Below are 14802 nucleotides of genomic sequence, written 5' to 3'. Positions count from 1 at the left end.
AGTTGGTCTAGGGCGGGGCCTGAGAACTTGCATTTCTAACGAGCTCCCAGTGATCCACCGCTGCCGGTCCTGGGACCAGGCTTTGGAAACCACTGGGATAATTTGGCTGGTGAAGGATACAAAACTGGAAACCAGCTGAGCGACCCTGAGTGCCAGGGTGTAGCAGTTTATTTAATGCACATTTACTGAGTGCCGCCCAGGTACTCCGGAGAGCCCCCTAATCTACCAGTGAGCTTGAAGTCTAGTGAGTAGAGTTTGAAGAAGCTCATTGAATCTTACACGGTTTTACATTTAAGGAATGAGAATAAACCTTGTTGTTTCTGTAATATAAAGTGCAGAGGGATATGAGATTTTTACATGAATCAAAAGGGGTGTGTTAAATGTTGAGAGACACTGGGCTTGTGGCAGCATAATTCTTTCCACAGCTCCTCAGAAGGGGAGTGACCCATTCAGAGATGCGTTGAGGCTCGATTGATGGCGGGAGGGCACACAGGTGGGGCCAGAGGAGGAGACAGCATTTCTGTACCGAAGCCTCAGCCTCCATGCGAGGAGTGGAGGGAGAGGGGAGAGGTGAGTGGTCCTAGAGCTGAAGTCTTTAGAACTTGGCCACTGACTGATGGGGACCCAGAAAAGATGGCTCAGAATGAGCAGAACATGTCAAACAGGGATGACCTGGTAATTGCCATGGTTGTGTCATAGAAATAAGAAACTTAATACGATGCTGTATTGAGGAAAGGTGATGAGTTTGGTCTGGGGCATTTAGAGTTTCAGATGCCATTGGGATAGCCAGGCCAAGGAGACAGGTGGAACTGCTGGCCACAGACGGGTTCAGGGGGGAGACTGGGCCTCTGATACCTATTTAAGAGGTATTTGTATCAAAGTGATAGAGCTTAGAAATGGGTGGAATCACCAAGGGAGACAGTAGACTCAGCTGAATATTTTTCTATATTTAATTACTTAAGGTATTTGCTTGCTCTATTTCTTAAGTATTTACAGTGATTAGACATTTTCGGAATATGTCCTGCTTTTTATTATTGTTTTGTGTACTGCCTTGACATATCTGCAGAGAGATGAGGAAAGATGTGCGATAAAATAAGGGGAATGAGAAGGAAAAAGGATTCGTCCATTCATCTACTCGGCAAACACTCACTGAAGTTCTCAGTGGGCCGAGCACCCGGCTGGGTGGTGGGGATACAGTGGTGGGCCTCACAGGTCCCCGCTTCACCGAGCTTGTTTGTGGGGAGGCATGTCTTTTTAAAAATCGCATTACTAAATCATAAAGTGAATATCTAAGTAAAACTGGATGCTTTAAAGGAAAAGGAAAAACTGTCTTAGAAAGGAAAGAACTCCTCCTAAGCAAGTAACATTTTGCTCTGAAGCTCTGAAGAATTTAGAATCTAGGTGAAAGAGGAGATGGTCAAAAGCTTTCCGGGCAAAGGTAAGGTCCACCTGTGCAGAATCTCGGGAGCTGGGTGCCGGAGTCCTCACAGAACCTCAGGAAGGCTGGTGTGGCAGGAAGGTAGTAAGCAAAGGGGCCAGAGATAAGTGACATCAGGTAACACAGAAGCATGGCGAGCCAGTGAAAGGTTTGAAGCAGGGCAACATCGTGATAAGACCCCATGGGTAGAGTTCAGAGGATACATTGGATGGGGCGAGCGAGGACTCAGGGGACCCGTGGGGTGGCGGCTGCAGCAGTCCAGGTGAGGAGTAGGGCGCTGGGACAGCTGCAGTAGATGGGGAGGGAGGTCGATGGATTTGAGAGATTTAGGAGGTGCATTTAAATAAAATACAGGACCAACTGGTCAGTGAGGCAGGTTGAGGGAGTGTCAAGACGGCGTCCAAGTAATAACGACGCAGTCCCTGAGCTAGGGGAGACTTTTGCCCCTCAGCGTGCCTTTGGGATCATCCTTTTAGACCCCTGTCACGCCTCACCACACTCACCTTTGCCCGGGGTAGCCCCTAGTCCGCAGATGCCAGAGGACTGGCGAAGTCTTGCTGCAGCCTTTTCCACGTGGACCCTTACCTGCCCTGTGTTCGGCCCTCCCCATTCTTCTCCGACTTCCTCGGTTTAAACTGAAATGCATTTCTCAGAGTGGACTTTTAAGAAACAAGTCATTGCCAGCCTCAGACCCCCTTCCCATCCCTCTGTTTTAACAATGAACTATCTGGAGAGAAAACTTTGCCTTTATTGCCTCAACTGGAGTATTAACATGGAAATTTCAGAACAGGTTAGAGGGGAAGGTGCCCCGGAGTGGTTGGTGGAGTTTCGTCTGGTGCTAGGGCCTCGTGCCACACTAGCGTCGACTACCCCACGCTGTTCAGTTCATCTGAACCCTTTGCAGGTTTTGAGAGTCGTGTGTAATAGCTCACTGTGGACAGCTAGAAAGAAGCACACCCAGTCATCTTTTCGTGGGTCCAGTCCCCACACTGAAGACTTAGTTGAGAAATCCTCGGGCAATATGGGTATTTCAGGAGTTAAACAGACTGTAATCGAGTAAATCGAATGCTCTCTACCCTTCTCTCCTCTCCTCAATTCAGAAGGCAGAGTTCGGTTCTGGATATGTGATCAAGGGGGGGCTGTCAGTTGCCTGGCGAGGTCTGTGGGGAGGGATTGACGCTGAATCTGGACCACTCACCCTCGGTCCCAGTAATTTGCAGAGCGGAGAGGATGCTGATGGAGTTCGCAGACGGATGAACGGAGAGGTCCCGTCAGGAGGGAACAAGAAATGAACTTCAAGGGTCCAAGATAGGTTGGAACTGAGCAGGAAGCAGCCAAGTAAAAATCAGCTTGGAAAAATGTATACAATCCACCTGGGGAAAGTACCAGCTGCCCACGGCTGGCAGTCGAGGGGAGGCGTGAGCTGTTGGCAACAGTGCCTCAGGAAACCCAGCTACTACACACGATCTCCGCGTTTTTACGCAGCGATGACTCATGTCTGTGTCGTCGGGTTGGGGGATGCGCTGTCACCAACGGGAACCTTCCACCGATGTCAGGCACACTCAGGCAGCAGTGGCGTGCAGAGGTGAATGTGACACATTTTAAGTAGGAGTTCTTTCAGGCCTGGAGTTTGACCTTCCCGGCTGGTTGGCTGAGAGTGAAAACAGTTCCTTGCCTGGCACACCTGAACTCTTTCCTCTGGTGAGCGGATCTATGATTGAGTCCCTCTCCTATCCCTGATTGCTAACTACTTCGGAACAAAGGAACAAAACACACAGAACCTACGATTTGGTTTCTCTTCCATCTGTGGTGATCTGTGTAATGCCCTGGGAACTAAATTCAAAGCACTGTGTCTAGTTTTGTAAACTGGTCAGTACCTTCCTTTGGGGATGTTCTGTATCTCCTCCTCCGGACGTGGAGAGCGAGGGCCTGTTGCCAGGGGGCCGGGGTTCGGATGCTGCTTTTGGTGTTTTACCTGTAAGGTTGCGCCTGTGTGTGCTGTGTGAGCATGCCGTGTTCAGTAACGTGCTTAGTCACGTATTGTCACCAGTAAACCACGCCCCGATAGGAAGCTCCCACTCTGAGGCAGGGGTCATTGCAGCCTCTGACAAAGAGGGGGCAAGGACAGTGGCGGGCGGCCCGGTCCTGGAGGAGTGTCCTCAGTTCATAGTAACTGATGAACTCCCCCAGATAAAGGCTAGTCAGCCAGACACAGACGCAGCGGTAAGAGGAACCAGCGAGTGTGAACTGGATAAAAGCAAACCACTACCAAGATGGGACGGCTTCAGAAGTCTCAAGGACATATTTGTGAACCTAAGTATCTGACGTCCAAGCAATTCGTGCGTCGTTAGTCCTTGCCCTCCAGGGATAATCGAAAGAGGAGATAATGCAAAATTCATGTGACCATCTAATCAGAGGAATTCCATATATACTTCTGCTTTACAAATGTCCAACTGTGTAATCCTAAGTGGAACACTTCTCCAGCGAATATTTCAGAGGTGCTACCTAGTTGCACTGGAAAATCCAAAATGTGTTTAGTCAAATAGTAAAGCAACATATTCTTCCAAACTGAGTCCTACGCTGCTGTTCCAGTCTGTGTCCCAGTCTGTGCGACTCAGAGTATCGGCTAAAGAATGTTTTGAAAACTTTATGGCGCCGTCACAGTCATTTTCCTATCCTGCAGGCTGGTCAGACAAGTCTGTCCTGCGTTTCATAAGGTATTGGTAAACCAGCAGGTCCCCGGCACCCTGAATTCTTCCAAACAGTACGACTTCTGTCTGGAAAGATGCACATTGTCCTGTTCACTGGATGTTGTTTAAACTTAAAGTTAAGAAACGTAGTTTCTTTGAGCCAGAGACAGCTCGATGAACACTTTCCCTCCCGCTGAAGTCGACAGCAGCTGCACCTGGAACGTTATTTGAAAAGCCGAAGCTAGTGAGACGATAAACTGCAGTGAATAAACTGCGTGATGTGCGTTGCAAGAGCATCTCAGTGCATGTTACGTGTCTGCGGACACAGACTCCGTCCTCTCCTTTCCGCCCCTTGTAGACGTGTCTGCCAAGTTTACGCAGAGACAGACAGTGTTTTTGTGACTGCCTGATTGCTTTGGAAACTTTCGGTGAAGCATTATCAGTAAAATTATTGTATATGCTATCCACCTAATTGTATGCCGGGCAGGCTTTGTGTTCCTTTTGTGCGGACTGTGTCTCTCTGCTTGTTTCTCAGCACGTACCCCCCGGTCAAAGCCATTTTAATGCCGGCTTTTTTAACTCAGATTACGGTCCTACTGTCTGCACCACTCTGTTACCTGAGAGTCTCATTCAGAATGTAAGTAAGTGCTGCTGCGCCCCGACCGCTGTGGCCCAGTGGGTTGGGCAACTTCCTGCAGAGTGAAAGGTCGCCAGTTTGACGGCCAGTCAGGGCGCGTGCCTGGGTTGTGGGTTCGGTCCCTGGATGAGACTCACGCAAGAGGCAACCGATTGATGTTTCTCTCTCACATCGATGTTTCTCTTACTCTCTTTCTCTCTCCCTCCCCCTCCAATAATAAATAAAAATCTTTTTTTTAAAAAAACTGCTGTGATTTTGTGTTTCACTTATTGGAAAAATAGAAGCTAAAGAGCAGGTAGTAGGAAATTGTGCTTTTCTCTTGCTCAATACCCGTCATTTCTTTTTAAGCACGTTTGTTTGTGGTCACTCTGCTCGGTTACTCCCCTCCACAAAGCCAGGCGGCGGCGACAGCACTTGGTCGGCGTCAGTGTCGCTGGCCCTTTGGCCCCAACCACTCCTCAGCCCGCCCAGTCCAGATCGTCCTCCCTCCCTGTCCCTCGCACAAAGGAGCCTTGTGCTCAACCTGTGAGAGCCCCCTGGGGCTTCCTTTAAAATGCTCGTCTGTGCTTTAAATGAAAGAAATGAGCAGGAATATAAAGAAACAGAAAGGAAAGAAACAGAAGAATTTAAAGCATCTTAGTATCTGGTGAGCCTTCGTTATTTTATGCCAACATTATGCCACTTCATTCATGTGAGATTTATATGAACAAATTATTAATTGATAATATTTCATTTTTAGGGAACTGCCCTGGTTTTTCGAATTGTAGCAAGTTTTTTTTTTCCTCCAGATTAACTTTACTTCTTTTAAACGAAAACACTTCTTTCTGACCTGGTACTTTCCGCTTTTAGGTTTCGTGTACCTTCTATCACTCCAGACTCACAGAGAAACGGGACACGGAGCCAGACGCTCCCTTCCTTTGTTTTACAACATCACCGTAGGGATTTTATTAAGTGCCTGTCTTGGTTCTGTGACACTGGGGACAGTCATTGCCTGTCCTTCGGGAGACTGAAGGTCAAGTCAGGTTACGGTGAAGGCAGCAGATAGAAGGAAAAGTAGACATCAGGACGCATATTGAATCAGAACAGGGATACTTGCTATTGTGTATGGTAATGCAAAGATCTGAAAGGGTAAGTTGTTCATTCTCACTTTAGTGGACATGCCTGTTAGAAGGCACTTCCAATAATTAGCGTAATTGTTGCCGTCTAATAATAAACTTACTTGCCTATGAAAATGGGCGTGAAGATGTCTGGTGTGCTAACATTTATTGCTTACTTAACGTTTTGTCACCACTGACCACGTGCTTGGTGCTGGGCGTCCTGCCTTTAGTCAGAGTCCAATGTACGTGGGTGCCCTTACAACTTCCTAGACAATAAAATACTTTAGAGCGCGTTACCTCCATTTTCTTTCCATTGTTTTGTGCTGTTTTTGTCACATGTCTTAACCTACAGATATTCGAGACCCTCCAAGACTGTTACACTTACTGTTTTTCAGCATTTATTCAGAATTCCTGACAGTACCTTTTTGGTTGCAGCTTCTTTCTGTGTTTTCTTCCTTCTGCCACTCATTTTCCTTCAACTTGAGTCCTCTTTAGCTCCTTCTAGTGCAGGTCTTAGGGTGGCGAATTCTTCCAGGTTTGGGTCTGAAAATCTCTCTAATTCAGCGTCCTTTTTGAAGGGTATTTATTACTGTTTACTGAACTCTGGGTTGGTGTTTACTTTCTTTTTATACTTTAAGAATGTTGTTCCATTATTTTATTGCTTCCATCATTTCTGTTCACAAATCATCTGTTGCTGGTTGATGATTTTTCTCTTTGTATTTTCTTTCCAGCAGATTAATTATTCACATTCAAAAGTGTAATTTTTTGTATTTATTCTCTCTGGGGTTCATAAAACTTCTTGAATCTGTGGCTCCAGTTATTGTCAGTTTTATGAAATTCTCAGCCTTTATCTCTCCCAGTATGGTTCTGTCCCACTCTCCTTTCTCTCCTTCAGGGAGACTCTAGTTACACATATTTTTTAGTTTTTCCCTGTGTTTCATATGTCTCTTCGCTTTTAAATACATTTTCCATCCTTTTGACTCTACGCTTCAATCTTAGTACCTGGCAGTGTCCTGCTTCGTGTTTGCCAAACCTCTGCCCCTCTGTGCCCAACTTGCTCTTAACCCTATGTAATGAGTTCTTAATTCAGTTATTCTGTTTTTAGTGCAGAAAAACAGAATAAAAGTTAAAAGTTATTATTATCAGATTCCAGTTCTCTGTTAAAATTCTTTATCTTCCCATCTGTTTTCTTGAGTATATTCATGCAGTTCTTTCCAAGGGTGTATCTCCTAACTCAATAACTGTATCACTAGGTTTTCTGCTTGTTCCTGTCTGGTAATTTTTATTATATTCTGGACATTGCATACAAAAACTGATATGGGCTCTGGAAGATGTTTTCTTCCTACAGAGAGAATTGACTTTTGCTTTTGGCGGGCAGTTAGGTAAAGGGTAGATCACTTTAATCCAATCAGGAGTTGAGTTAATTAAATGCTGGTTCAGTCTTCCCTGTTGCACCATTATCTTTACAGCTGTAACCCTTTAAGGGTCTCAGTTAAAAGCCTTGGGTGTTTACTGGGCCTTCTCTCTCTGGGAGCTCTGAATTCCAGTTTCTCCCTTCCCAGCCCCACAGAACTGCCAGAAATGTTGCTCAGCCTCTTACCTACCACTTTCTACCTTCATCTCTCAGTGTCCATCCTGCATGGAATTGGGCAAATGCCTCAGGAAAGAAAATGGTACCAAAACTCAGAGTTACATTTACCTTCTCTCTGGAATCGCAGCCACTCGAGTGTTTTGGTAGCTCTTTGATGACTTCAACAGATTTAAAATGAAATCTCTCTTTTTTAGTTGTTCTTGGCAGGAGAGTTATTCTGATACAAACTAATCAGTCTTAGCCAGAAGCCAGGAATTTAATTTTTAAGCTTTACTTCCAGGAAATCACAGTAGCCATATAGATTCCCCTGACCAGAGACATATTCCTGGTTTTTAAAAATCAGAATCCTTCTTATTCTCTAATTCTATAATCACTATCTAGAGTAACTTCATAGATTGAGACAATTGAGTCTGAAATAGAAGAATATACCCCACTCTCTAGTCGGTAATGTGGGAAGCCACACATCTGTAATTCATGCTGAGGGCTCCCAGGGTCTTCTATAGCTTCTTATGTAACATGTACTACATTCTCTTGTGGCCATGGCTTTACTTCTCCATCTCCTCTGCTAGCCTGGGAGCTGGAACTCTGATCTATTTACTGTTACATGTTCAGCGTCTAGCATTTAGAAGGTATTTAGCAAAGGTTTTTAGAATAAAGACCTCTTCTAGATAAGGTTGCTCTTATGTAGATGGATAATATCCTTTAAATTCCCATTACCAGTAGTTTGAACTCAGAAAGGCTTTTTGCCCACGTTTTGGGTGTGTACCATATTTAGTCTGTGGATCCCCATGAATGGAGTGCACACAGGGGGTTGGAGGCTCTCTGGTTATTGAGACAGTGGAAGGGACCGGTGGTGAAGTATCAGAAGGGTGTCAGGGACATTTAAAAATGGCCGTCAGGAGACTGGTGCTCACCTTGCCAACACCCCAGATCTCTGAATCTAGAGCTCAGAGGTGAGTAAAATGTAGGACAAAACACAGAAGGAATGCAGTACTCTCCTGGAATCATGCTGCGTCTAGCCCCGGGCTCCGGGTCTGCCCCCAACAAACTTCCTTCCATACCAGTGCTTCCTTTATTTTATGGGCTTAAGACATGCATGGAAAACTTAGGTTTTGTTTGAATCAGGTATATGAGAGTATTTTTGCTATATTGTTAAAGGTTAAAATATAGTCCTATTAGGTAATAATGTACTCAAATTACTCTGTACAAACAAATGCCTGGCCTACTAGGCTCTCCTTCCAGATGACTGGTATCTGAATTCCACTAAATGTGTAGTGAGAATATTTCTCTGTATGATTACAGTTGGACTTATGTAAATTAATGGCTCGTTTGACAGCCATTATCTCACTCTCTTTCAGGTTCAGATCTTTCTTCCTGCTTAACATTTGATATTTGCAGTAACTTGCACCAACAGAGCTGGTAGTAGCAGTCACCTTAACCTCCTTTCACTGATTCTCATGTGCCCCAGAGACACACCATGCCATGTTTAAAGGTTGGAGATCCAAAGAATTGGATCTCCCTGACATCGTCTCCCTGCAGCACACCACTGCTCACTTCTGTGTGCTTCCTACCCAGCACACCCAACTCAAAGCCAAATGAAATGTCTTCTCCAAACTTTTCCTTGCTCCCAATTTTAGAAATAGAAAATACATTTCTGAAATTACAGCTTCTGATAATGGTGGAATAACTTGATTATCCACAGGCAATAATGATGAATATGGACAATACCAAAGTATTGGAGAGTCACCAGAAGCAGGCTGAAACTGAATAAGCCTGACCTTGAAAGACAATGGATGGCAGTTGTTATGGGGTTTTTCTGAGAGTATTTTTCAGTCTTGGGCCATAGACCCAAACAGAAGGTGTCAGAAGGTGGAGTTCAAGGCCAACAGAGGAACTAGAAAATTAAAGGCAAAATATCCAGTAAAAAAAATTTACTCTACGTCTAAACAGAAAAATGGGATACTTCCTCAAGGGGATAAAAGTCAATAGAAATAGACCCAGTGGGAACTCAGATGTCACAATTAGCAGACCGTGACTTCAAAGCTGCTCTTAAAAATGTGTCCGAGGATTTAAAGGAAGAAAAACACACAATGAATTCACATATGGGGAATTTCATCTGAGAAGTAAAAACTGGAAAGAAAAAAAAAAAAGACCAAATGGAAATTCCAAAGCTGAAAACAGCAGTAACTGGAGTGGAAAATATACTGGATGGGTTTAGCCACAGATTGGAGACAGCAGAGGAAAGAGTCAGTGAACCGGAAGACCAGCAGAAATTATGCCTTCAGAAGAATGGAAAGAAAAACAAAACACGTACCTTAGGTGAAGACGAGAAATAAAAGTATAGCAGAATTGAAGTGAATGCTCAGTGCTAATACTAGCAATTAATTCTTGAAATAAAACATTTGCAAAAGAAACCAGACCTAGATTTCAAATATCTAATCCTGGAGTGTTCCTTCCAAGGGTGGGAGGGAACCTGGCGTCTGATATCAAAGTAGTTTGTTTTCCTTGGTTTTCCTAAGGTCATTTCTCTGAATCTGGACGTCAGTGTCTTAGCTTCAAGTTCTCTTTTTTCCCTCATTTCTTCCGGTGGCTAATGGCCCTTTCCTTCTGTGTGCTGTGTTCAGGAGCCAGTTAATTATGAACTAGGAGACACAGCCTTGGACAGTGGACTAGGGCATCATAATAAGGGAACAGGCATCATATAAGGTCGTATTCTTAGGCGGTTTGCCTTTTGATTTATTTTCCTGTTGTATCCCACTTTAACCATAGTTTTGGAGTTCTTGATATATCAAATCACAGCGGAGCATTTATTTTTAAGCACCTGTCCCTGTTAAGAATCTGTGATACAAATACCAAATGATAGTTCAAAATAAGTACTTTAATTACTGACCCCTCTAGACAAACCTGTGTCTTTTGGTTTGCACTTTGTAGGTGTTTCACCAAAACGAACGGCACTTTCAGCAGCAGCCCCCTTTCCGTGGTCCCTCTGGCCGCACCTTGTCCCCAGGATGGCTTGGAAATGAAACCCCTCGGTCACACGACAACACCTGTGTGTCAGGCTTCAGCAGCTCCCACCTGCAGCCTGTCACCTGAGGAGAGCAGCAAGGATGAAGCGGTGACGAGACCTGCTCACCTTGCCTGCTGTCCCGACAGCAGGCACGGGGTAGACTCTGAGGCCACAGAGGGTGCAGCAGAGCCCGGCAGAGGTACTGGGAGACGTGATGAAACCCCCGTTTCTCTATAGTCTGCACTTAGCTACAGTAAGGGACATGAGGCAGATGCGCTCGCTCTGTGATCAGCTCACATGTTTCTCAAGAGACTGGGGGTGGGGGGGTGGATACTTCAATCAAAGGTGACTAGGTGAATTTTGAGGTTTTCTTATTATTCACCTTCTTCATCTCAGGCTGTTAATCCCATCACACCTCAGAAAATAAATCCAAATGGGCCCTGATTCAGTTTGCACCTGGACCATAGACTTGCTTGAAGAATGTGTTATGTGGTCATGGGCCTCTGTTTCTTTAAGGTGGTTATTTTGGGGCTTTTCGTGGTTTTGCTTTAACTCTCAGAGGAGCTGTATAACTTCATGCGAGCTCAAGCTCCTTTTAAACCTTTTATACCTTTTGTCTCCTTCAAATTCAAACCAAGCGTCACTGGGCTCTGCCTCCTCTCATCACGCTCTCTTTACTGCTCCAAGTAATGTGTTTAGACTGCTTCGTGAAAATCAGCCTTTATGACTTCATAATGCTCCCAAATCTCTGTGTTCTGCAGGAGACAGCTACGGCCATTCAGAAACAGAGACCAACATTTTAAGTTGGAATCCTCTTATTTTGCCACCCACTTCAAAGGACTGTACTGAAAAGACAACATGGTCTCCTCCCGGCATTCCTTTAGACAGCCCTGCTGGGGTCCTTCAGCAGCCGCAGGAAACCTGAGGACGTGCACAGGACAAGTCACTTCCCACTTCAAGCCGGTCACTGCACTGAACAGGCCTGGGGATGGACCGCGTGAAGGACGTTAATTCAAATCAGAGAAAAGTCATTATTTATTTTTGTAGTAGTAACGTCGTATGAATGTATCTTAAAATGTGTGCCCTTTTATATTATTTATGCCTTAAAATTTTTCCTCCCTTTCCCTTCCTCCCCCACAGTAGGGGACAACCTAGTTTTGCATAGTTTTCCATCATCCCAGAGCATTCCATGTCTTCCAACAACTTCACTGACAGACCAGCCTGTGGCCGACCCAGCGAGGAGGGAGCTGCGCAGGCCTCTGAAGTTTTCAGATGGAGCACTATCTTTCAATAGTACATTACCAGGCTTTCTGAGGACGTTTTGAAACAGCCACAGATGAAGCCTGCTGTTTCTAACAGCAGACCTCTTAGGAATTTTATTCGTGCCTTCCACAGAAGTTGCAGCAGCCCCGTCAACTCACTGTCTGCACGTGGGCCCCAGTTCCATCCCGTTCCCCAGGCATCAGCTAGGCATGGGCGCACGGGCAGGGCAGAGGTGGGGTTGGGTCAGTGCAGTCCCAGGAAGGGAACCAAGGCCAGAGGGCAGAAGAAAGCCGTCAAGTTCTACGGCTTTAAAATTGCACGTGTTAATACAATGGTCACCATGGGCCCCTTTTTAACTCTTCCTAAGAGTAGGGACGAAATAAGACTTTAAACTGATGCCTTGAAGAGAAAGATTTACATTTGGAGAAGACAGAGGAGGGTTTGCAGGGAGCCCAGCCTGGCAGAAGCTCATTATTATAGGTCTGTGCTGATGGCACCCCCCTGCCACCAACCCCACCCCCACCCCGCCCAGACACCGTCCTTGCACAGCTTGCAACATGGGGTAGAAAAGACCTCATTGGGAGGGTGAGGACGGGTGGTTTGAAATTCCCTGTTTTGCAGAAGGTCGTCATTGTAGACAGGCCCCGAAAGCTTTGGTTAGCAGAGCCCATCAGTCACAGTAGCGATGCCTTGGAGTGACAGGGTATTTGCAGCTGCCTTTGGAAGGCTTTTCTTCTTGGAGTCTAAAAAAAAAAAACCGCAAAACACAAAAACACTGCGTGTTGAATAGCTCGAGCCCAGCTTTAATGGATCATTGCTCCTTTTTGGGCTGTGTGTCCCTTTGGGGAAAGAAACTGAAAACGATTCTCTTCAGAGTCAGCAGTTTCAGCATAAGTGAAAAAATTTTACCGCTTCCCAGAAATTACAGTGAAATAGACTAGGATACTATGTTAATCAACTTTCTATATAAGTGCATCAGTATTCCCTTGCATACGTTTATATATTTTATAGATAGAACTGTTAGCGAAATGTGCTGTTGAAGCTGAGTCCCTCTGCAGGAACTTCCGGTAGAATGCAGTGCGTAGGATGTCACGGGCAGGTATTGGGGATGCTGTAGGGTCAAGTTCTGCATCCCAGGCATCCGTGCCTTTGCTGTGCGGGATTTCTTCATGCTGCGTAGATGCAGTTAGCTTTGGCAGGGGGGTGGCTGCATCCCTGACTTCTGGGACTAGCAAAGGACGAAGTCCTAGGACACAGAACACGAGAGCGTGCCCCGGTTGGCCAATCACGTGACCGCAGTGCTGTCACCAGGCGAGTCTTAGAAAACCGGGGAGTGAACGCTGGTCGGCTGTCATTCTGATTCAGGAAGCAGGCGTGTCAGCGTGAGCCTAGGTCCTGAACTGCTTGTAAAGATGAGGTTGAACATGGGATCTGTCCACCAGGCAGAGAAAACGACTCTACCTTCGGGGCAGTCCCATTGGGGACTGCTTTATTTATGTTATTAGTAACGCTGTTTTAAGTGTTATCCCTCTTATTGTATTTTATTTATAAAAAATGCCTTTATATATTGAGATATATAAATATAAATATAACTATATATATAATTGCCTTCATGTTTAGGAGTTGTGAGTTCCCCCTAACCATGAGTTGTTCTGAACTTCCACGTCCTGCGTGATAGTCACCAGAATAGCCCTGCCTGATGTCACGTCACCTGGAAGTCGAGGGCCGTGGTGCCCTGGGGGAGACAGCACTAACGTGAGCGCGGTGACCGCTGTGTCCCAGGCACCGGCGCACAGCTGGTTACTGCTCTCTTATTAACCCTCACGACAAGCCCACAAAGTACGTGCTGAAGTCCGCGAGTCTCACAGTGAGCCGCAGAGCCCGGATTTGAACCCAGCTGACGCAGAGCTGTAATCTGAGCTGCTTCCATTTTTCCATGCTGCTTTCCAAAAGCATGTGGTTCCCTCTTTGAATGGAACCAGTCCAGCGCTGCACGCTCGGTCCGCCCCTGCTGCGAGTCTCCTCTGACGCCCCAACTCGCAACGAGAGAGGCGGCCCCTGTGTGCGTGGGCGGTTCTGCGCTCGCTCTTCGTCTTCCCGGAGTCCCGCCTCTCCCTTGAAGCCCCTACGCCCCGACCCCCACCCGAATCTGATCTTCACGTGGCTTAGTGATGCTGCAGTTGCACAGGCCTCTTCATGTTTCCTTTCTCCCTAGCGTGCTCTGTGATGCTTTGTTTTCGCATTAAACATCCCCATTTCTATTGTATTGTTTCACTATCTCCTTTATTTCCTTTACGCACCAGCAGTCTGGCGATGGGTGACCGTCTGGTGGCACACGGGGTGTCAGTTAAATTGCAATGTTTTAAACCTTTTGAAGCGGCCTTTTAAAACATTTCTTCCCGGGTTTCATTTCTGTCGTATGAGTCTGAGGATCAGCGTGTCGCTATGCGGGGGATCGTGCCCCAACTCTCGTTCCAGGTCCAGCACTGCCGCGAAGTCCATCCATGATTGGGTTTCGCCTGCGCTGCTCTCTTTTAAAGCAGGGACGATGAGATGCGTGTTTTTTGTATCATAGTGAAAAGTATGTTTTCTTTTCCTTAAAGTTGTACTAGTGTGTTTGAAATTGTACATATTTTAAATGGTGTACCTTTGACAGGTTTTATTTGGTGGGTATGATTTTATAGGAAGAGAGAATACCACTTGTGTGGGGAGCGGCTGTGGAGACGGGGCCCTCAGACATTCCCCATTGGTAGAAAACCTGCCTGTGGCTCGTCGCTGGGGTGGGCATGGGTGTCCCTCGCAAACAGTTTGGAGCCTCCACCCCGCAGCCCCCTGGAAAGCCCCCTCCAGTGAGTCCATCCCTGCTGTTCTGACTGCAGGGAGCCAGGCCCTGAAGCAACAGGATCTAGGACAGGTTTTTTTTGGGGGGGGGGAGAGAGAAATACCTGAACCGTGGAGCCGTGTCAGAGCAGGCAGACGCCCCCCCTTTAGGGGGGCTCAGTACTTCTCTGGAAGGAAGAGGGGAGTGGGAGAGGTTGAAGAAAATGGGCAGGAGCGGTCCCCCCTCACATGTCTCTGG

At 46.3% G+C, this 14802-nt stretch overlaps 1 protein-coding gene across 4 annotated transcripts in view; it reads left to right on the top strand.

Moving 5' to 3' along the window:
* The window catches only part of CDON (cell adhesion associated, oncogene regulated), a 90810-nt gene extending 76821 nt beyond the window's left edge, over positions 1-13989 (top strand). For all 4 annotated transcript variants that reach the window (XM_045192763.3, XM_053928108.1, XM_053928107.1 and 1 more), the window contains exons 19-20: positions 10385-10659; positions 11222-13989. In XM_045192763.3, coding sequence (XP_045048698.2) covers positions 10385-10659; positions 11222-11385 — 439 coding nt within the window. In that variant the 3' untranslated portion in view covers positions 11386-13989. The remainder of the gene's footprint in view (positions 1-10384; positions 10660-11221) is intronic.
* Positions 13990-14802: the final 813 nt, after the last annotated feature.

The sequence above is a fragment of the Desmodus rotundus genome, chromosome 7 (assembly GCF_022682495.2).
Source record: "Desmodus rotundus isolate HL8 chromosome 7, HLdesRot8A.1, whole genome shotgun sequence".
NCBI lineage: Eukaryota > Metazoa > Chordata > Mammalia > Chiroptera > Phyllostomidae > Desmodus > Desmodus rotundus.
Note: the sequence above shows the minus strand (reverse complement) of the source record. Positions and strands in the feature narration are given on the sequence as shown.